This window comes from Bemisia tabaci, chromosome 9, assembly GCF_918797505.1.
Source record: "Bemisia tabaci chromosome 9, PGI_BMITA_v3".
Classification (NCBI taxonomy): domain Eukaryota; kingdom Metazoa; phylum Arthropoda; class Insecta; order Hemiptera; family Aleyrodidae; genus Bemisia; species Bemisia tabaci.
This window is the reverse complement of record NC_092801.1, coordinates 12582819-12605980: the sequence shown is the minus strand read 5'-3', so window position 1 is coordinate 12605980 and position 23162 is coordinate 12582819. Positions and strand designations below refer to the sequence as shown.

The window sequence follows — 23162 nt, the reverse complement described above, 5'->3', positions numbered from 1 at the left end:
TTTTTGAAAAATGAAGCAAAGAAGAGAATGTCTTTTTGATCCGCCAAATAAAAAAATTATGGTAAACGGTGTTCCATATCATTCCAAATATTCGGTTTGTCGAACTGAACTTTTGGTTCATGTGACCGAACGTTCAGAATGTACATACCAAACTTAATCGTCAGTTCATTTTACCGCACAAGTTCGGTTACACGAAAGCCGAGAGTTTGGTTTGAGATATCAAACGTTCGGTTTGACAAACCGAAAATTCAGTTTGACGAACCAAATTGGTTGTGATGATATGGAACACCGAACTTTTTTTTCAGTGAGGTACTTTCTTAACTTTATAAATTAATGACTGACCTCCAATTTGTGAAGAGTTAGGTTCCGTCTTGACACCGCAGTGGGGTAAGAAACAATATTTTAAAAAGGCCATTTTCTTTACGCTTATCCTTATTTACATTAAAAAAATGATCACTCAAAACTGGACAATAATGTATGAAAAAAAATATAGTAGACTTTACTATACTCTCACACAGTGGTACAAGTATGGTAATAAAAATCAGATTCTATGATAGCATTTACGATATTATGGTAAGTATCAGCGGAGTTCTGGTGAATACTACCATAATTCTGGTTACTTTCACTGAATGATATCACTGTATAAAAAATCAAGAAGACTCATAGTAAATGTTACCATACTTTTTTTTCAGGGTACATTATCGAGCAAAGATACCTCCGTGCGCAGTCCTCTATCATTTACGTGTTTTTTATTTCATCGATTTTAGGTCATTTGGGACCGTACGCAGTGAAAAGACAATAACCAAGAAGGACGCGTATATCTTGCTTCGAGACAGCTTGAATGAATATAGTGCGGGGAACGAGGGTTTAGGGTGCGTTTTCCACTCTCTCGACGAGACGCGGAGAAAAGTTAGGATAAAATGTTTTTGTCTACAATATCATCTTGGTTTCGTCTACAGTATGATAGATTACGATATTTTTGTCTATGATAACACTGTTTCTAGTATCTTGGCCTCAATGTGATTTGCTTCGTTTATCTGAATGTTTTGCATCGTACTTATTCTCTACCCAATGTTAAGTGTAAGATATACGTTTTCTTGAACTCATAATAAAATCTTTGAAATTACCTCGGTTGAGTTTATAACTTGTTTCATCCATGCCGATCAGATCGGGACAGTTTCAATTTGTTAATGGACCTCCAGACAAAGGTACAAAGTGAAGCATCCTGATACATGTTCTCTGATTAAAATTCCACGTAGAGCACGATTCGGGCAGCGAAAATGGACCACTAGACAAGGTACAAATTTCACCATTCTGTTACATGTTTCGTAACTAAAATATCACGTAAAACACGATGCGCACAACAAAAATTACCGAAATCAACGCCTTCCGAAGATATTTAATGATTCTTGATGCGTGAATTCAAACCACCCACTCAGGAAAACTCAATGCTCTACGTGATTCACATCGCGCGCTAAACGTTTATCATGACAGTCTCTGCGATGTAATAATATGGCAACCTCAATCTTGATGCTTTGGCTCAGCTATAGCAAATTACTTATAGTTTGAACAACACGTGGTGGGACATGAACATTGCTCGACCGAGAAGCTTGCTGAAACCGTCGTAGTGCGCGATTTGACTCACGTAGAGCTTTGAGTTTCTTGTGAGCGGGCAGTTCAAATTCCTCGTAACCAATGTGAAATGAAAACGTTAATATCTTCGTTAGGAGTTGGTTTAAGTAATTTTCGTTGTGCGAATCGTGCTTTGCGTGAAATTCTGACTAGGAAACACGTATCAGAATGCTTAAATTCGTACCTTGTCTAGTGATCCATTACTTCTCGCGACCAGTGTGTTATTTTAAAAGTCGAAAATTAAAAAAAAAATGTATACGACATACGAGTTTCTCCGCCAGGAAGCTCTCCTCGCAAGAAATCGTTCACCGCACCCGCCCGTCGGGAGCGCCGCGGTGCACAGTGTGTCAAAACCCCAATCTAGCTGCTCAAAACCCCCCTTATATCAAGTCATCAAATGGTGTTATTTATGGTCAGAGTGGGTCCACAGGCACCCACTGGTTACGTATCTATCATGGTTATCACAAAAATAAATTTTTTGGTCGCTAAAATGATAGGGATTGCAGCCGGTAAACGTCCAGCCTCAATCTCGCCATCAGGAGTGGTGCCACTGAATTGCTTTTTTTTAGAGTACTTCGTGGCGAAAAAGGGTCATCTCTGGATGAAACGAGATGCCAAAGGCCAGAGAAAGGAAATATGACCGTTGATTTCTCCAAAATCATTATTTAAGTATTATAATTGCTCATTGAAAACAGTGCCCAAGACCGTTTACTTTTCCTGGCTTTAATAGAGCCGCAAAAGCGCGGAACTACACGGAACACCATGAAACTTATATGAGAGTGTTCAGAAAACTATGTAGATTTGAAATGCCTTTAGTTTTACTGCGACCTTCCGCGACCTTGAGAGTAAGAGCACATTTTGTTCGGCGATTCCTAGTGTAAAAGCGTGCGGGCGGCGTTATGCGATCTCCCCCGACAGGCTGTCACAGGTGAATTGAGACGGAGGCAGCATCTCACCACGCGCGCTCGGTCCCCTGATTTGAGTGAGCCTTGTCATGAGGCTTTTCACCGGCATGATGAAGATCGTATGGTGGCTCAGTTGATTGCTCCTTTCATTATTACCTGCATGACCGGGGTTCAAATCCCGAACAGGACCAATTTTTTAAAATTTTATTTTCTTTCATTACGATTTTCCCATTATCTATACTGTCATGGAGGAGGGGGGGGGGTCCTCATAAATACAAAGTTGCATCGTATTTTTAACAAGTTTCTTGTATGATTTGAAACAGACTTTCTTATTTATTTCTAATGAGGAAAGGTTTCGGACATGGTTTATGAAACGTAGGAAAATGAAAAGGAGGGGGGGGGGGGGCTCGCCGAAATTTTCCTTTACAGGCAAACATTTTGAAAATATTATCTTTGACTTGTCACTTAGAGTTGCCGAAACGTATCATTTTAATAATATGGAATTCATATTTCTTTGGATGGCCAAATGAGAAATTCGCCATTTTGAAGTGGAATGGACAAGCCCAAGACATCCTCCAGGACTTATTTTGGATCGGAAAACACAATTTGACTAATTTTTGGGGTTCATCAGGTCACATAAGGCGCCTAAAATTTAGTTGAAATTTTACGATTTTTACATGAGTTGAACAGGATTTTTAGATGGCCGCCATTTTGAAAATTTTGATGACTAAGTTTTGAAATTTTAGGTGAACCTTCTTCAAGCTTACACTAATGCCTGTGCGAAATTTGGTGGTTATCCGATCAAATTTAGAGACGTGAAGAGGTTTTGAGCAGCTAGATTGGGGTTTTGACACACTGTGCGGTGTGCTGCCAGCACGGAACACTCACTAGCGCCTACAAACCTAAGTGGATACTTCGAGCATTGCGCAATGCTTGAAGTATCCCCTTAGGTTTGTAGGCGTCAGTGCGCGTTACGAGCTGGCAGCACGCCGCGCCGCAGCGTGCCAAAAACTTGCCCTTAATTTATAGGTCAGGACGTTAAAATGTAGGCAATTTGACATCAAATTCGAAATCAGCAACTCAAAAAACAACTGTGACGAAAACTTTCGCAATCTTCCAGTCATTATCGGACTGTAGACGCGTTTCAAACGCAAAGTTTACTTGTGCCAGCGACCGCTTGCCCAATTCTTAGGCTGATTTCCATGACCTCTCCGAGCTTAGTAACAGAAAATTCAGGAGGCTGCTCTGCCATGCTAAGGAAGAACACCGTATGAGCCTCCAGACGTTGCCGAATTTCCTTTGATAAAACTCGAATTTCCTGGTAAACTTATGAATATTTTTCTTCCAATTTTTCAGAGGAATTTGTTCGTACTTTGATCTGAAGTTCCTGAAAATGTCAAGGAAAAATATTCATAATTTTCCTCAAAAATAAACATTTTGTCAAAGGAAACTTGGCAACTCTCGAATGTTCATACGGCGTTTTTCCTTAGCACGGCAGTGCACTGCACTGAGGATTGGCCCAACAAGTAACAAGGTCGAAACAAGTCTGTAGTTGCCTTCCTGAATGGTCGTTCCTAGTGTTACACCAAACAGCATATCGACGGTATTCGACGGTGTAAGTCGGCAATCACATAACTCGGTTTGCGACGTCGCAGACTTCCTGTCATACTTTATTTTTTAAACCGAAAACTACTCAATGGCAATTCTTTAAAACTGCCGCGATTTTTCTTCTCTGTGCGAAGAAAATTCTGCCAAAACTTCAAGGAATCATGTCAATTTGTTCTCTTTAAAAAAATAACATAGATGCGGAGATTTTCAGACACCGCAAACGAGTTATATGATTGCCGACTTACACCGTCGATATCTCTTTGAGGAAAAATTGTGCTCATATGAGCTTTTTCCCTCTGTATTGCGATTTCCAGCTTTATGCTGAATTATAACGCACGTTGGCTAAAAAACTCCAACATACCGTCTTACGACCCTGCATCCGACGCAATCAGTTTGTGAAAAAATGTAAACAAAAAATAGAAATCGTGCTAGTCACCTGTGACATGTTGCCGGGGCCAAATATCTGCCGTGCTAAGGAAAAATGCCGTATGGACATTCGAGAGTTGCCAAATTACCCTTGATAAAACGTGTATTTTTGACGACTTGCATGCACAAATTTCTTTGAAATTTTCAGATATTTTAGATTAAATTGCGTGAAAAATCGTCTGAAAATTTTGGAGAAAAATATTCACAATTTTCCCGGTAAACTCGGTTCTTACCGAAAGGAAACTTGGCAACGTTTGAAGGCTCATACGACGTTCTTCCTTGGCACGACAGGAATAAACACTCTACCGCGGCCTAGGCTATAATTGCTGTAAATTTTAGGGAACGGCAGTTGAAATATGGAGAAAGAGAAAACTAATCGCGATTGGAGCTCAATTTGATTCACACAGACTTGTTTTACCATGAGCGGAAGGTTTGAATTGACACATCAAAAAACGTTGAATATCTTCAGGAAATTACTTTCAGAAATCCCCGTCGTGTGAAATGTGTTCTGCGTGGAATTTTGGTTGAGAAACTTGTATCACATTCCTTGGATTCGTACCTTGTCTAGTGGTTCATTGGAAACCAAAGATTCCCCTTCAATTGACCGGCTATGCAAAATGACTGTCGTGACGCACGAATGGTGGTATCACAATTTTGCATTGAGATTACCCAATGAATTGAAGGCGCTCCTCTCTATCCTACCTTGGGTGCCTTTAAAGTGATGTTTTAACCGAAAACTTTAACAATTTTTGAGTTTTAATTTGGGCCATACTTTTGAAAATGTCCGAAGAACGTTGATTCATATTTGAGGAAAATTCTTTATTTCGTCTATAAGCCTCATTTCAAAAAAAAGAGTTGCGGTCTTGTAAACGGAGACTCTTAGAGTTTAGTGGGAGAATGTGTTGATTAAAGTTAGAAGACTTGAAAATTGCGATCTGAGCCCAGCGTTACCGCCCCATTTTTGAAAACAGACGAAATAAGGAATTTTCTCCAATTAAAAAATTACTGAAATCAATTCCTTACTGAGCTATTAAAGTTTTCGGTTTACATTTGTCACAGGAATTTTGAATTCCCTGCTCACAAGAAAACGATGGTCTACTTGAATCCAACCGCGATTAGTGCTCGATTTGGTTCACATGGACTTTGGTTTTCCCATGAGCGCCCCATGGTTCCCATGGTTTTTAATGAGCGGAAGGTTTGAACTGATGCATCAAAAAAAGTTTATAAGCTTCAAGAAATTAATGTCAGAAATGTTCGTTGTGCAAATTCTCTTCTATGTGAATTTCGGATAAAAGACATATAACAGCGTTTGCGCCCCGTTTTTTGGAATGAGACTTGCAGTCCATATAAATCATATTCCTAAAATTTAAACTCATGTTCTTCAGACATTTTTGAAAGTTACAGCCCTTTTTAAAACTCGAAAATTGAGAAAGTTCTGAGTTAAGATCACTATAAGAAGCCACCAAGATAGGATTGGAAACAATCGACCCGCACCAACATTTTGAAAATTTAAATTGTGCCTAGAGGGTCTCTGACCCCATGGACTTATGGGGGTGCAAAAGTGATTCCACAGCCTCAAAAGGGCTAGAAAATTTGCTCTACATCCAACAGTTTTCGAGATGTTTACATATTTCCATGTTTCTGTTTCAAAAATCCATCCGTCATAATAAAAAATCGACCAGCATCAAAATTTTGAAAATTTAAATGGAGCCTGGAGGGCCCTCAACTCAATGGGCCTAAAAGGGGAGGGGGGGTGTGCAAAAGTGGTCCCAAGAGTACAGAGGAGAGAATCCTCTAAACGTTAAAAGAAGAGACTCCCAGTTTCTGGCACAAAATTCGTTATTTTTCCTGCAATTTTTCATTCCCTGATGAATCCCAGATTTGTGCACTTTTCCGGTCTAGGTACCATGTCCAAGTGATACAGAAAAAGAAGGAAGACTGGAAAATTTGATTTCATTTAAATTTTATTAATTTATTATCAGTCAAATTGCTACTATAACAAAACATAACATTGAACAAGTTGAAAATTTTTATCTTTTACCTATTAAAATAATAATTAAACTAAAAAAAAGAAGTTTTGATTCGTCTAAGTTCTTTTCTATCCTTCGTCGATAAACACTGTTCGTAGCTATGAGAGAACTAATCATAAAGGCTCTTTCAGCGGGTAAAAAATTTTAGAAAAATCTTAAATATAACCGCAATTTCACATATTTATGCAATAAAAGGGGAGAACACTTTTAAAACTTGGGGATCGACGAACTGAAAACTAGCGTGAGAAAAATGGCAATTTTAGCAAGGTAATAGAATACAGGAAAGATCATAGGACACAACTTCACATTTCTTGACACTATAAAAATTATTTTGAACTGTCACCCTGCATTAAAATTTCACACTACAAAATATACAGACAACTTTTTTTAATACTAATTGAAGTTGGTTCTGTTTTCTATTCTTTCCTTTTCTTCCAGGAAAATGGTGAATACTTGGCTTTACAAACAGTGGTCCAGATTGTCTATCCATTACAGAAAGAAGACAGTTGAAGAATTTTTATAACTGTTGGATAACCAAACCGCAGTTGACTAAGAGCTTAGGCTTTCATAAGCATTTTTTAGACTGAAAATTTTTCTCACTTCTCTTTCCGTTCTCATCCAATAATTTGACAGGACGGAATTTACTTAAAAAGTTTACAATGATGCCTACCATAGAAAGGCAGGGTTACAAGAGTTAAAAAAATGCAAATAAATTTACTTGGACTGTAACCATTAGAAAACTAGATGACTGATTACTACAATGCCAATTTCTATTTGTGCAAAACAGGATATTCTGTTATTTAATCAGAGCATTTACCTCACCTATATTTTTAATACTAAGAAAAAAAGGGTAAAATTAGGATCATTTGAGATTTTAGGAAGTAAATATATTTATTTAACTTTCCAGAATAAATTTTGATGAGGTATTAAAAATATTGCGGCATGAACATAAATTTTTCAAATTTCCCAAGGAAATTTAAACTAGGTCACACCAAAACAATGAAAAGAAACATTAATGCAACTGTCACTTTGACTATATGCGATTGAGAAATTCGTTTGGATAATATTAAATCTGGATAATGTAAAGTCCGCTATGAGAAGTTTGAGAGTTATGAGAAGTATTGAAAAAGGCAGGATTTTTGAGACTTTCCAATTCATCGATTGAAAGCCTGATAGAGAGGCAACTGAGGTGCTTTCAACTGCGCTTTGGTTGATTTTCATCGCATCATGTACAAATATCGAACCCTTACGGCGTCTAAAGGTTGTATCACATTATTTGGCAGTGTTAATATACATTGACCAAACATTACAACGATGTAGTAAAATTAATTTTATCCTAGAAGCAATTTGTGGTTCCTAGAAAAGTTGTAAGTATTCCCAGAACGAATAGTGAACACATTGTACAATATAAGCACTTATTCCGAGAGACATAGAGAAAAATACAAGTTCCTTCTAATTGAATAAATCACAAGAGTTGATAAAAATTCCAAACGACAAAATACGAGAATAGTCTCAGAGCTTATGGAATGAGTTCCTTCTACTTATGTACAATTCTCACAGAGAAAAATATATTGAGATGATATCTTTGTCGGGATAGTTCTCATTCAAAAATAATATAATTTTAAAAATCCTGCACCCCATGCCAGCTGGGATCTATGCAAGACTAAAAGTTCATGATACCTACCAACATACACAAAAAATAAAGAAATTACCAACTTGAGAGTCAAAACTTCTAAAATCATAAGAGGCAGAAATAGAATTCCTACAGCATTTAGTAAGTTTTACCATCTCTTGTTATACGGCTAAAGTATACCTAAAATCTTATTTGAACGATTCTGACATGATGCTTCAAAGTTTAAAGTTAATAAAGACCAATGCACAGCTTTATTAAAACTTCCGAGAGGTGAAAGAGATATTTTTTACGAGAGCTGAGATATTGTTTAATCTGACCAAAACTTGTCTCAGAGTAGTCTTTGCAAAAACTTAACCTCGAAACATAATTTTCAGCTCTGCAACGTCGGTTCAGATTTTTGTGAGCCTCATAACTTATTGAAATTTTTAAACTTTAAACTCATTTTGCTCAAAATAACCAATATGTTATACATCTCCTTCACTTGCCAAGGCTTCAGAGGAAGGTACAGAATAGAAACAATGATTCAGAACCTTCAAAAATTCTTACTAAATTTAAAATACATTCGGACACAAAAGACTTAAATAATTATTGGACTCCCACACGCTGCTCTGGATCGAATTGGGGTTTGCTCTCTTTATAAAACACATATAAATAATTAGCAAAATGAAAAGTTTAAAAACTGATTAGAACTTAACCTTATGACATAATTACGACATTCGATATGAACTACTGACTTATTTTTTCATCGAGGGAGAAGTAAAAAAAACATTGAGAATCATATAAATATATTGACCACAACTAAACATGTTTATGATTTGAAGATCTTCAAGGAGTTACCCAATTTTTTTAAGAAAGCACAAGTCTTGTTCTTGCACATTTGGATTATGATTGGGGTAAATTCAGTTCGATTATCTTATCTAGGCTAAAACATTTGGTTACACATTGGGTATCTTTTCACGATCCAAGAAAGTTAATGAGCATCAAAATAAAATAAAAACCTTCATGATCAAAAAAAGTCAAATAATTGATAGGTAAATTTTAGGGGACAGGGGAATGGTGTTGCTATTCGTTCTTCATTGAAGAAATCGACAAGCTCATGGTCCTCATTGAGCGATGAAAAGACAATGGACCGAACATATTGCTTGCGAAATAAAATTAAATCGACTACACCACTGAGATCAAAATCAAAATTAAAAAATACTTAATAATAATTAAAAAATTGTGCTACATGGTCGAAAAAGAAGATAAAAAAATGAAACACTTGACAAAATGATTCCGGTACTTGTCGAAAATAAAAGGGGAAAATAAATGTTACAGACGATTAAAGATAAAAATTAAGCAACTGATCAAAATATTAAAAGAAAAAAAACTATTTATACATATAATTCCTATGAAATAATACAATTAAAAACGTTGGCAGTTCTTGTTTCAATTACAATATTTCAGCTCTTAAAGCGCCAAAATTGACAAAGTCATTGATAAAGTTAAACTAGGTATTGCAATTCACAAATAAGATTGACAGCACAGATCAAAGATGCTGGGACGAGGAGTTAGAAGGACCTTGGAGTGGAGCTTGCTTCGACTCTTTCAACGCTATAGAGGACCACTACCCTCTACAGCTTCGCAAGCTGCTATTAAAAGCTTACGCTAATGCTTTCAAAATCAAGCGCTGAAAAGGTCAAAGGGGTGATTCCTAACTGCATCAAAGTTATCGATACTATTCTCTCGCAACTAGTTGACATGGTAAGCTCTCATGAAGAATTCGCACTTTTTTCAGGTACAGGTCGGTTGAAAAATATGATTACGCTAACTGGAAAAATGGCAGTGGATGATCACTATTCTAGAAACAGTCATTTTAGTTCATTCAAAGGAAAAGGAACTTGACTGCTCAAAGGCAACTTTTTCACAGGGCGTTTCAGGTCCAGTTGGATTAAAAATTCGAATAACAACACTTTATCGATGACAAGAGAGCGAAACGCCGCATCTCCACTCGCTACATTGCAAACTTCCAGTCACACTTTATTTTACCCTCAGAGAACTAGTCGACTTAATTACTTGATATTTCTTCCCTGTCGGCAGATTATTCTGTACAAATTTCAAGCGCAAAGTTTCGGTTGTTTCTTCTCAAAAATATAAAATAGGAGCAGGAATTTCGCAACGCTGTAATGGAGATATGCGTTTTTGCACTTTGGCAATATAATTATAGTGTCAACAGAGGGCAGGAATTTGCACTGAAATTCACGGATTAAAACTTTGATTGCTGAAAATGACACATTTCAAATTGCGAACTTCAAAGCATCATACTTGTGGTTTGGTTCGACTTTTTTGAGAGTTTCTAAAATTCTCATAAAATACTCCTCCGACTAAAAGTTTTTTGGCACTAGGTCCCTTTCCCAGGAACAGTTGGACTACATTTTTCAATTAGGAACTACAATTTCTAGCTCTGAAAACACTCATGAGCATAAAGAAACTAATGGTACATGCGTTGTCTCTAAACTGAGCCAAATATTGTAGTTCCAAATTACAAAATGCAGTCCAGTTACATTTACATTTTACTATCATTAAATTATGGAGAAATTTCCTCAGATTGAGGAATAATTCACGATGTCATCCTGCACCTCACCAAAGGCCATAAAGAGGGTGATTCAAAAGTCCAGCTCCACCCCTATTAAACTTAGGGTTCTTGCCCATTCTCACGGAGATCTTACTGAATTTGTGAAGGGTCCCAAACGTCGTTTCCATTGACTCAAGAGCACTCATAAATTTTCGAGTCTCAATCTAAATTTTTTCGGAAGTTGCAGAGATGATGCCTAGTGCTAACCGTGCAGGACTTTTGGATCACCCCGTAGAACTTTTTGATTGGATTATCGTAGGCTAAGGTGCAAAACCACGTACCTCCATTGTGCTGTTTCAAAATTTCCCGTCCTATTTTCTTTTTCCGAGGAGGACCGAGCCAACTTTATACCTTGAAATTTCTATAGAATATTCTTCGAACAGAGAGAAGAAATCAAGGGAGTTTTCAAGAAATTACGTTGACTAGTTTTCCAAAAAAAATTAAAGTACATATCACAGGAAGTCTACATCATCGCAAACAGAGATACACGATTTCGCACATTGGCTATTGATACACAACGAGAGCTCTGATACAGCTACAGGAAAAATCACATTTATTGAAAAAAATGCCAGGCTTTTCAAACTAACGGGCTGGGATTGATGAACTTGCATTTTTTCATTATAGCTCTTAAATTCCATGCTCATCCTAACACCTCGTTTCCTCTTCATTTGTACAAATACTAAGACAAATACAATTAAGTAAAACACAAGATATCATGAGGTTTACCCTCGTTTTGAACTATTGATTCAGTTGATTTTGGGTACTTCCCACAAAAATTGGATCACATTTCGCATTACTGATCTACTATTTCTGGCACATTTTAGAAACAACTTATGAATCATTGATTTCCCCAAACACAGGTGCTTTTTGCGGGTGAGCCAGAAATAGTATTTTCTTACGGCAAAATGTAGTCCAAATATAATTCAATACAAAATATTGAGTCCTGTCTCCCTAGCAATGAAATACGACTCCATTCAGGCAACTGAAGCCATTTGGAAATGGGGGACAATACTTTAAGAATACTTTAAAATTGAGAAATAATAAAGTATTGAATCAATTTTGAGTTCAACCGGATGTAACATTTTTTTGCACCTTGACATTGTATGATGCAAATAACATGTATCTTGATTGCAATGTTTAAAAGTCTCCAATCATGTCTAATTTTCTTCAAGGAAAACTAACCAAAATTTATCATTTCAATTTTGGATGGTTACATGGAATGAGAAAATTCTCACAAAATTTAAATGGAAACTTTCTGTTCGTTTTTCTTTGAAAGAATAAAACATGAGCAAAGACTTATGATGTCGCAATCTGAGATACGTGTTTTTCTTCTTTAGCCATTGGTATTTTGTTGCAATATAGTGAGGAAGGGATTTTTGGAATTATTTTACAGTATTCGGTACAGCTTTCGGTATTTTTAAATTTCTAGGAAAACTTAATCTCTTTGAGAACAAATAATGTTGCATTAACTATTCAAAAAGAGTTTTGAGAGGAAATAAAATGTTCACACAATATTTGGTGCAAAAACGACAATTGATGGTTTTTGGTTATAACTGACGCAGTCTCAAGATGTGATTGAAAGAATATGTTTTCAGGTAGGCCAAAAGATTCAGAGCCTTAAAAAAAACTTGTTCACAGATTTCTGCTTCTAAATTTAAAATAACTGAAAATATAGCTTAATGAATTCGAAAATTTGAATGAACAACCGGTGACGGATTTTGTCAAAAAGATGCAGCGACAGAGGTGAATGCAATCGAATTCAAAGAGGGTTACAAATCACAGGAAAAAAAGACAAACGCCAAAAATACAAGCTGCTGCTAAATTGCGTAAAATTAAAACAAATATCACAGCGCATTTGTTGAAACGCATTATCATCTTCAAAAATTGATTTACTTCCGATGAGAGGCTCATATCTTATAAGCTCACAAATGTGAACAATTCTCAGCTTAAACTTGTTAGTATGTCCTATTTTCAGATGCTGGTGCAGCGTCTGGTGAAAAGTTCAATAGCAGGGGCTCAGTCTGAATTTACAGCCATTTAAAAGAGGTATAATTTAATCAGAGCAAAGATTAAAACAAGATAATCAATTTTTTCACCAGCAAAATGAAATTTCATATTATAAAAACTCAATTAATCGAGAAATGAGTGTCTCTATGGTAACTCTTTGAATTTCAGTCTGTTTACGCTATGCTTTATACAATTTAAATTCTTAAATAGTGAGTTATTAATTTTTGAAACACAGCTCAACTTTGGAACGTGCAATGAAGGTAAACTCTGCAGGGAAGAAAATTCGCTCTGATGTATAGTGCCACTCTATTTAGAAAGTAGACACTTGTGGCTGGGTTCATGAGCGAGTCTGTAATCTTTTAATCTTTTCTTCTTAATTGAGCATTAATAAAGGACTATGAAAAATTGATTTAATAAAAGTGAATCAAAACATTCTTTGTCAGTCAGGCGCAAGTTTATACATGGTTAAAAACTTCTGAGGAAACATTAAAAGGCATCAAAATTCAGCCTGCTTTGAATAAAAACAAACAATGCGTAACTCTTCTCAAATGAATTGTATCTAGTAAAACCAGGACAAAATAATGCCAAAATGGCTTGCTGCTTGCTCCCATGCTACAAGAATAAAAGTGAAAATAATTAAAAAAGTAATAAGAACAATTTTATGAAGATTTCTTTGCAGCTGATATAATCAAATGAGCCAATCGGAGAAGATCATTCAATACTCAAGTGTAATATACCTTAAAACGCAGTCATATGCTTAAAAACACAGCTCTTCGAATTTTCAGTCAATTTTGCTTATTCTTTTTGTTATTCTTTATCTTGTTAGTTTTTTATGTCTGTTATAAAAAATGAGCTTTTTCAAAGATGGAAGCTCAACTGATTTTGAGGATCATTAAATGAAATTAATATAATTAAAATAAAATTCACTTAAAATGAAGGAACATCAATAAAAATTGAGAAAATCATAATTACTATGTCAGTGGGGATAAACTATAGAAACAGATAAACTGTATGGTACAAAGGAAAAGTGAGTGTAACATGTCCTTCGTTCGTTCAGAATGAAGACGATAGGAATATTCAAAGTTAACCTCAATCTTTGCGCAGCTTAAAATCCATTTTACATACTTACATTCATAAGTAGATACATTTTTATATACATTCACACGCACATAAACAAGTAGACACAAGCAAGATTTAGAATTCTCACAGGTTCCATAAATTTACAAAAGATGATTTTAATCAGGCGAGAGAAATTTCATTCGTTAAATGCACCACTTACAAGACAGACTCAATTTTACACTTTGAAAGTAGGTCTATTTATACATACTTTAAATATGTACTTATAAATATTGATAACAAATTTATGTACACATAAAATAAATCAGTTAAGAGAAATAAATAAAAAAATTTTAGCTACAATTTTGGTGACTTCGGTATAATTTTCGTGAGGATTTTGAAGGGGTTGAACTGCCCTGGAAAATATATCTCAGGCAAGTCTGCCTTTCTTCTTCTGCAAGTGTCCTCATGTCTACAAACCTATGCCCACGGACTTTATCTACCGTTTGCCACTCCTCCTCCACACTGTAAACAAGATAAAGAAATGAATTGAAAAAGTGGTTACAGATAAATTTTGAAATTTTTTTTTACACTTAGTAAGAAGCAGATAAAATTTTACACGGAGTTAGTACATTTTTTACCTTTCTCTAGTTAGTCAAACTTGAAACCTTCTTCTTTTTTTCATGGAGAGGAAATAATTTCATTCACCATTTTATTCCCTTTAGAAATAGCCATAAAACTAAAATATTACGAAACTTCGAAGAAAAAAGAGAAAGTATTTACAGTGGCAAGTGTCTCAAGTATACATCTTGAGCATGTGATATCCTGATCAAACTGCCGATCAAGAAACAAACTATTCCTAAAATTTCCAGCTATAATGGACCACTATAATTCCAGCTATAATTCCAGCATTCTGGTACATGCTTCTTAACCAAAATTTCACGTAAACACGTACGCACCGAAATTACCGAAATCAATTCCTTACGAAGATATTAATGATTCTTGATGCGTGAATTCAACCACCGCTCATGAAAACTCAAGCTCTACGTGATTCACATCGCGCGCTAACGTTATCATGACAGTCTCTGCGATATAAAATCTGGCAACCTCAATCTTGACGCTTGGCTCACTGTAGCAAATGCTTATAGTTTGAACAACTCATGGTGAAATGAACATTCTCGATAGAGAAGATTGCCGAAACCGTTGTAGTGCACGATTTGACTCACTAGAGCTTGAGTTTCTTGTGCGGCAGTTCAATTCCTCGTAACCATGTGAAATAAAACGTTAAAATCTTGTTAGGAGTTGGTTTCAGTAATTTTCGTTGCGCGAGTCGTGTTCCACGTGAAATTTTGGTTAAGAATCATGTATCAGAATCCTTTAACTCGTATCTGTCTAGTGGTCCATTGGGATTTCAAATGAATTCTTTCCAGTGAGCTATTGGTACTGCTTGTTAAGAAATACTAATGCACTCAGACATGACTGCTCATGTCGAAAACAAGCGGCAATGTCAGGGCTCAATAAGCTCCTAGTCAAAGAACTGTTGCCTATCCGTTGGGTTGCTTCGCTCATTACACTTTGAAAATAATTTAATTCCTTCCAATAAAATTAATATTTTCAGCTATTTCTTAGGCTTCCTCTGATATATTCTTGAAAATAGGCGGGGATTAAGCTGGCCTCCCGTAATTCAAAAGGGGAATGAAAAGTCTCACGGTTCCTCAAAAGAGGGAAGGGAGGTAAAATAAACGAATCAGCCAAAATGTCTAACATCATACTTCGACGGTCAAAGAGCAAAACCACGAGTCTCCATTTGCGACGTTAAAGACTTCCTGTCATACTTAATTTTCCTTTTAAGAACCAGTCTATGTAATTTCTTGAAAACCTCCTTGATTTTTCTTTTCGGTCAGCAGAATATTCTGCATAAATTTCAAGCTGTAAAGTTGACTTGTTTCTTTAGGAAAAAATAAAATAGGGGCGGAAATTTTTAAACAACCTGCTGAAGATACGTGGTTTCGCATTTTGGCCAAAGACCGAGCGGAACACATACCTAAGCTTCTTTTGGGCTGAATTTGTAAAAAAAAAATCATGGACAACTGTACTTACATGCCACGAGGGAACCATCGAAGCAAATATCGCACTGTCCCGTTTGGTTCCGTCCGTTTCGCACAGACCTGAAAAACAAAATCAATATGATGTTTACATTCCATTGGACACAGAGGGACCTTCAAAAATGTAAACCCGTCACCTTCTTCACTGAAAACAAAGCAAATTAGATTGACGCATGCAAACAGATCCTAGCGAGCAGAAAAGATATTTATCCTAGTTCATATTCAATTTTTTACAAAAAGTCTCTTGATTAAGTAATTCAGAAAAGTCAAATGCAATGAATTTTGGGTTTGAGATAAGATCAAAGAACATTGATACATCATATAGAAATCAAACATAACCAGAGTTGAACGAAATGAAGGGCTGAAACTAATAATTGCCAATAAATTTTTGTTACATGGATATTGTGCATTGGAAAAAGCCTTGAGTTTCCCGATAAGCCCAGCATCGTAGTTGTTTCCTTTTCTGTATTAAAAATACTTGGTGCTAGATTGGAAGGAAAAGAAAAAAAAATTGGAAAAATTCCAGTGCCGAAATGCTGGTTTGCCGTTATCCTTTCCTTGAAAAATACAATAAAAAACTTGATGAGTCATGATGAATTTTTCAGGATATTATGACTGAAAATGCGAGATATGTGAATTGACCAATTGATTCGTTAACAAGGAAGGAGATAGAGAGATAGGCGAAAACTTAAAAAAGTACAATTATTAGCAGGGTGTCTACCAGCGATAAAAAACTGAAATTGGGAACTTCCGGGGACTTTAAGGGGTTTTTTTTCAAGAAAATCAGGGACTTTTTTCCCCGAATTAGTTCAGGAAATAGAGCTAGTTAGAGCAGTAAAAGGCTTATTTTATACAACTGATTTTACAAGTCATGTTGAACCTATGAAAACATACGAAAAACCAAGCAACACTTCAGTTTTTTTATCCTTGGTTATGCCGCGCCGCCGCAGATGTCGGGAAAATTAGCAAATACCGGTGTTTAGGACGATTTTTGTCATTTTTGGGGACCTGAACAAGAAAATTGGGTACTTTTAGGGATATCAGAGACAGCCTTCCAGAATCGGGGACTTTTGGGGACCGGTAGACACCCTGATTGGGGACCTGAGTCAAAAAAAGTGTACTGCATGCGGATTTTAAGATAGATCCAAGGACCTTAATACAAGATCTGGTAAGGAACGGAACATAATGTTAACCAAAAACGGCAATAACATCATACATCGACTTACCACTCAAAAAGGTTGGTAGGAATTCCTTACTAATAAAAAGAGCCACACTGATGAGGAGAAGTAAATTTTCAAAATTTCATAACTTCCTTGAGTGAAAGCGAAGAAGAATCCTGCGCTTCTTGTGGAGCAAAGCCATTACTTCGACGAAGGCGCGAAAAGACGTTGGGAGAGTTCTATATTTTTTGACACAATCAAGCTTTGACTGGTGTTGAAACAACACATTTCTCTTGCAGAAGAGCCGGTTACAGTCACTATTCACTTGTGTCTAGTTTCAGTCACTTATGAGTAAGTAAGCACTTGTGTCATTTTTGTCAATTCTTGCGAACACTAACATACTTTTACTTCAAACTTTGCAATGTTCACACATGGAAAAAATTGAAGGAGAAGAGAAACTTAAGATTATGAGTATGAGGAGTCAGATACTTATTATGTGAAAAAGGAATAAATGAAGTTCACTCGAGATACACAAAAGAGGGAGCCGAATTTAGATTTCCTTGTTCTCTTATAGTGTTAAAAAGGAATAAATGCAGTTCACTTGAGATACACAAAAGGGGGAGCCGAATTTAGATTTTCTTGTTCTGGGAGCAGCGAAAGTCTTGATCAGGAAGATATGCCTATTCACCATTAGATAAATGGCTAATTCATTGACATAACGGAAAATAAAAAACATAAACTCGAGACACTAATTCATCAGTTCTTCACGACGGTAAGGATTTTGAAAATTAAGGCGTTCCACATGTGATTACTGAAGTGATTACTCCCGAATGTGATGAAAGAGAATTGATCAAATAATGACTGACTTGACCATTCAAAGCGTAACTAAGCCTGAAGAATTCCCCCATGAAAAAATGAATCTGTCGAAAATGTGGACCATTCATTGAATGGTCATTCATGGAAGTGGATTTCATAAAGTCTCAAAAATACCAAGAGACGACCGGAGAAATGTATACAACTTCGACGAGAGCGAAAACAGAGGACGCGGGAGTAAACGAAACCTTTCTTACTTTTTAAGAAATCGAGGAGTGTCAAAGGCTTGAATTAGATCGAATTTAACAAATCCTCAGATGCATGGCTACAATCAGCCCAGTAGATTTCCAAATCTCACTAGCACAAGATTTTTTTTTATTTATTTATCTATTTTTTTTTTTAAATGAATCAATTACATCTTATTCTAAGCTCAAGAAAAATTAAGGATAATGTCATTTTCTTGATGGTTGACCTGATTTTCATTTTTGAAAAGGTAGTGGAGTCTATCATACTTAACATTTTTAAGAGAAATCAATGTAAAAATCGCCCTGAGCCTTGAATGATGATGGAACTTCCCAAAATCAGCACAAATTTACAGAATGATTGAGCTGTTGAATGCCTGATCGATACAATCGATTCGACTACGATTAATTTCTCATGGCAAATTTTTCACAGGAAGGACCAATAACAGTCCACTTGTGCAGACTTGTGTCTATTTCTCTATTCTCCAAGCAGCATTTGTCTGGACAAACGACAACATAGCTGAGACTATTGCTACCTGCGGGCCGATTATTGAAATTGATAGACAAAGCTATAGACAAAGGAGACAAAAGAGATATGGAGAGATCCTATTGGTGGAAGCGGGTGGTTGCGATAGACAAAGGAGGTAGGTAATAGACTAACTAACGGCAACCCACGAGAGACCCGACAGTTAGTCCATCATTTTCTTCCTTCGTCTATGAGAACCAACTCTTGTCAACCATTACAGATCGCTCCATACTCCCTATGTCTTCTTTGTCTATCGCTTTGTCCATCAGTTTCAATAATCGCGAGCTGTCTGATAAGACCATGTGAATCACTACTGAGTTTCAGAGCAGGTGGTTTGATCCGCATTAAGACCAATGGGAGCAAATAACTTACCCTAGTTTCACGGGCTTTTCTTTCAGAGCCATCCTCAACTGACATTTTAGTGGTAATTTGTGGTTTTTGAAATACATTCTGTGGAAGTATCTTCTGAGGAACAGCAGAGTTATCTTTTTGAGTCTACAGTATTCTGCATTAAAAAGTATTGCCTATCTAATAGATGATGAACACTGATTCGGCACACAACAGCTCAAATCAATACGAGGGTGAATAAACATGCAATTACTCAAAGTTGTCACACACCTCCCACCACCGATACACAATACTGCCACACATCATGCAAAACAAGGTTTTGGAAGCATTATTATTACAATACATCAATTTCCGTTTGGAATTTGAAGAAGTTTCAATTTTCTGTCCATTGTTCTCTGATACATGTGCTTCCTCAAGGAATATTTGACGAGTTAAGTTCGACAAAAATCAGCGAGGGTCGCTTGTACAACAGTTGTGTTACTCGTTGCTCTGATCATTTTATTTTCAGCAGTTGTAATACTATGACGGAATACTTTGTAATTATCATTAGTATCCATCCTAAGATACTGGCATAAAAAATACACTAGATCTCGGGACATTTTTTTTTTCTTTCTTTTTTTTTCCTCAGAACGAACTAACTCAGTTGGGAATTTCTAGGCTAACGTCTGATTCTGAATCTGATTATAAATATGAATGCACTGCAAGTTTGAGCCAGCTTCAGGAGGAAAATATCTATCACAAGCACCGCTAGAAAAAAATGTCTGTTAAGCTTAAATTAAATGAGATTTGAAAAATATTTACCTGACTTAATAAAGTAATTGAGAATCCATTATCATTTTCATTGAAAATCCCTTGTGTGCGTCGCAGGGTATCGGTCGCAAACTTCTCGTTCAAACGCTCCAGGGCAGTAGAGTCAAAGAAGTCCGTTACACGAGCTAAAGGACAAAAAAACAGAGCTGATGATAATTTCTCTCCGCCGAAAAATCTTCCAGCAGACAAAAATCAATTGACTGAACTGATGCTGGTACGCAGTTAATGCAGGATTTTTGACAGGTGCCTTCAAATTGAACAGTATGAAGCTAAAAATGTTCTGCGGCTTACGGTTAGTTTAGAAGAAACTTTAGACGCAGCGCATTGATAAAAATGAAACCATGCACAAATTGATTGGAGACAAAACCTCACAATAGACAGATGCAAGAACAGCTAGTATTCAAAACAGCGATCCATATGCATGAAAACTAGCCACCACTATTATTTAGCTGGAAAACAGCAGCATTCAAAAAAATAAAACTAAGACCATCCGTGGGAAAAGGAACCTTACCGCAAAGAAACTTGGAATTGAGATATTAGTAGCAGTGCATGAAGTAGTTTTATAATCATTTAAGTTGAAAAGAAGTTCCAAGTTATAGAGTCAAACTATATAGTTTCCCAAGTTTGCAGTTGAAAGAGCACTCATTTGAGAGAAAAAATTAAAAGACTTGAATTGGTACCTATGTTGGAGGCCCAACATTATCAAATTATATAATGCATGAAAAATTAACTAATCCGCTTGCAACTTAGAGAACTAATATTGATTCTCTGGGACATTCAGGAGCCCTTGTTGTTAAAAGTTTAAACAATTTTTTAACTTGTCGTCATAGGAATAGCTTTCCTGCAAATATTTGTGTCTACCTAAATTAATAATAAGTATAAGGTCCCTTTTCATGAGATTGGTCACAACAAGTGATTAACAACACGTGAGTGAGTGTCCAACTGCGAATTAAGAAAAGTTAACTTAAAAAACCTTCATGGAGGCCACTTGTAGCTATCAAGATAAACGATGCATAAAATTATTTCCAGTTTACATCTTTAAATTGTGGTGAAATATTCATTAAGATAAAGATTGGACATCTTATGGCATAATTTCATTATGAAATTTTAGAGTTAGTCAACATTCAGCAATTGGATACTCACTGAGCAAAATTCCCTTTACAAAGTGGAGTTGAGTACAATTAGAGAAATTTAGGCTTTCATCTACTTAAATCATCATACACTGAGAAAAATTTTCCAGTTAAGAATTCCTGAACGAGAATTCTCATTGGCTCAGTCAGAAATCTCTTTAAAGTGACAGGACGTAGGACGTCTCTTTGAAATATTAGGAACACCATTTGAAACAAGGAAATTCTCTGTTGACTCAATGAGAATTTTCGTCCAAGAATGATTAATTGCAATTTCTATTTATCTAACAGAAACTTTTTCTCCGCATATAAAACGGAACCAGGGACAGAAAAACAGGGAGGGAGGGGATTACCAATACCTAGTGCCCCTGGAAAAACACCCAAAACCTACTTGACAATTTAATGAGATTGGATGAAAATAAATTACTTAGAAAAGAATTCAAGTTATAACAGGGAACAACAATAAAAAAGGAGAGATAGATAAGAAATAGGAGCAACAATGATGTTTTACACACACGCTTGAAACGGAAAAGGGATGAAAAATAGTTGGGAACGCCAAATCCTTAGACTTGTAAAGCGAAAACGAAGTACGGCTGTAAAATTTTGAATCTTATTCACTTAAGTAACGTATCTGGACGATTAATTGAAATATAGTAACAATGTAACTGAGTGGTTACCTCATCTAAGATCTCAATATTTTGTCATGACTGAAATAAAATAATAGAAATTTTCCACAGAGGAGTCGGAGAACTTTTCCTATGAGCACCAGAATAAAGTGCCCTGCTTCCCCATTTTCGCTGCCTTTTGCCTGCATTATGAGGCCAGTCTATATTTTGGGCAAATGATACGGAGTTCCGAATGATCGTGGTGCTAATGGCAGACCCATTTTCTTTCAAATAATTATTCAATACCATTTTGTAGAAGAAATTAAGCGAAAAGATTAAATAATTTTAACAGAATCCTTCAATCATAGCTCTTGCTATCGAAGCGCTTTCCCAGTTCTGAGACCATAGAGCCCCATCTAGAGAAAATGCGCTCCAGGTATCCTTAACGGAGACCACTGCTGCAGTGGCAGCATGCTAGGGAAAAAATCAACAAATTCAGAGTAAAGTACAAGGATTGGCAAGGATGGAAAAGGACACTGCAAAGAGTATAGTAGAGTGAAAATCACGAGCTATTTATTTCGAGTGGTAACTTGTGTTGTTGTTACTTTCTGGAATATGTATCATATTTTGGCAGCTATTTAAGCTATTATTACATTGATTTTTTGAACAGAATAAAAAAAGAAAAACTGCTCAGGAAAAAACAATGAAAAATCTTTGGCGATAAAGGTAATGTAAATTTTGCTCAACTTCGCCTGGGTAGTTTTTCGTACTCATGACATTTATATTAAGATTTTTTAAAGCCTTTCATTATTATGAAAGACATAACACCAAGGAGACTCATCAGATCACAAGAGGTGTGAGGGGTTTTTACATTTTTCTTTTACTTTTTGTGAGCACAAGAGGAGTGATCTCTTAAACAAAACGCGATTTAAGTCTCTGAATAAAAACAAGAAATTTTCAGCTATGTTCATAACTTACCCACTGGAGCGATAAAAAAATAAAAAAAAAACTATTCATCAAAAAAAGAAATCAGAAAAGTGCATTAGTTAGAAGACTACTTGCCGGGAAAAAAAGAAAAACATGAGTCTGAACTGGAATGCTTCAAAATGTCTGCTCTTCATGTTTCCTTTTTCCAAAAAGAAGAGAATCCCATCAAACCTAAGCTCATTTTATACTGAGTTAGACACTGACAAAATTTTCTTTATGGAAATAATAAAAGACTAGGATATTTGGAACATCGCAAGTTGAGACACATAGATCTCTCATTTCACCATCAAATTTTGGAGATCCCAACTTATAAGAGAAGCGCAGAGGGGATGGATGGAGAAGAAATATACATCAAAGGCCGAAGTGCATAAACATATGTTTTTTATCAAGGCTTGTCTTGATGACTCAAATCATAGATTTAAAAGAAACTCCAAGAAACGCGAAATAGCAAATCCAAGAACTCTAGCGTTTCTGTAATAATTCATAATATTTTTGAATCGCTTGCATAACTCAAATCTTTCAACAGGA

The 23162-nt window shown here is 36.0% G+C and overlaps 1 protein-coding gene across 1 annotated transcript in view; it reads right to left on the bottom strand.

Moving 5' to 3' along the window:
• Positions 1 to 6517: 6517 nt before the first annotated feature.
• Positions 6518 to 23162, bottom strand: part of jing (AE binding protein 2 jing) — a 289022-nt gene continuing 272377 nt past the window's right edge. Inside the window, exons 5-7 of the mRNA XM_019044048.2 lie at positions 19907 to 20040; positions 16012 to 16079; positions 6518 to 14436 (exon numbers count right to left, since the gene is read on the bottom strand). Of these exons, the coding sequence (XP_018899593.2) occupies positions 14265 to 14436; positions 16012 to 16079; positions 19907 to 20040 (374 nt within the window). The 3' untranslated portion in view covers positions 6518 to 14264. The remainder of the gene's footprint in view (positions 14437 to 16011; positions 16080 to 19906; positions 20041 to 23162) is intronic.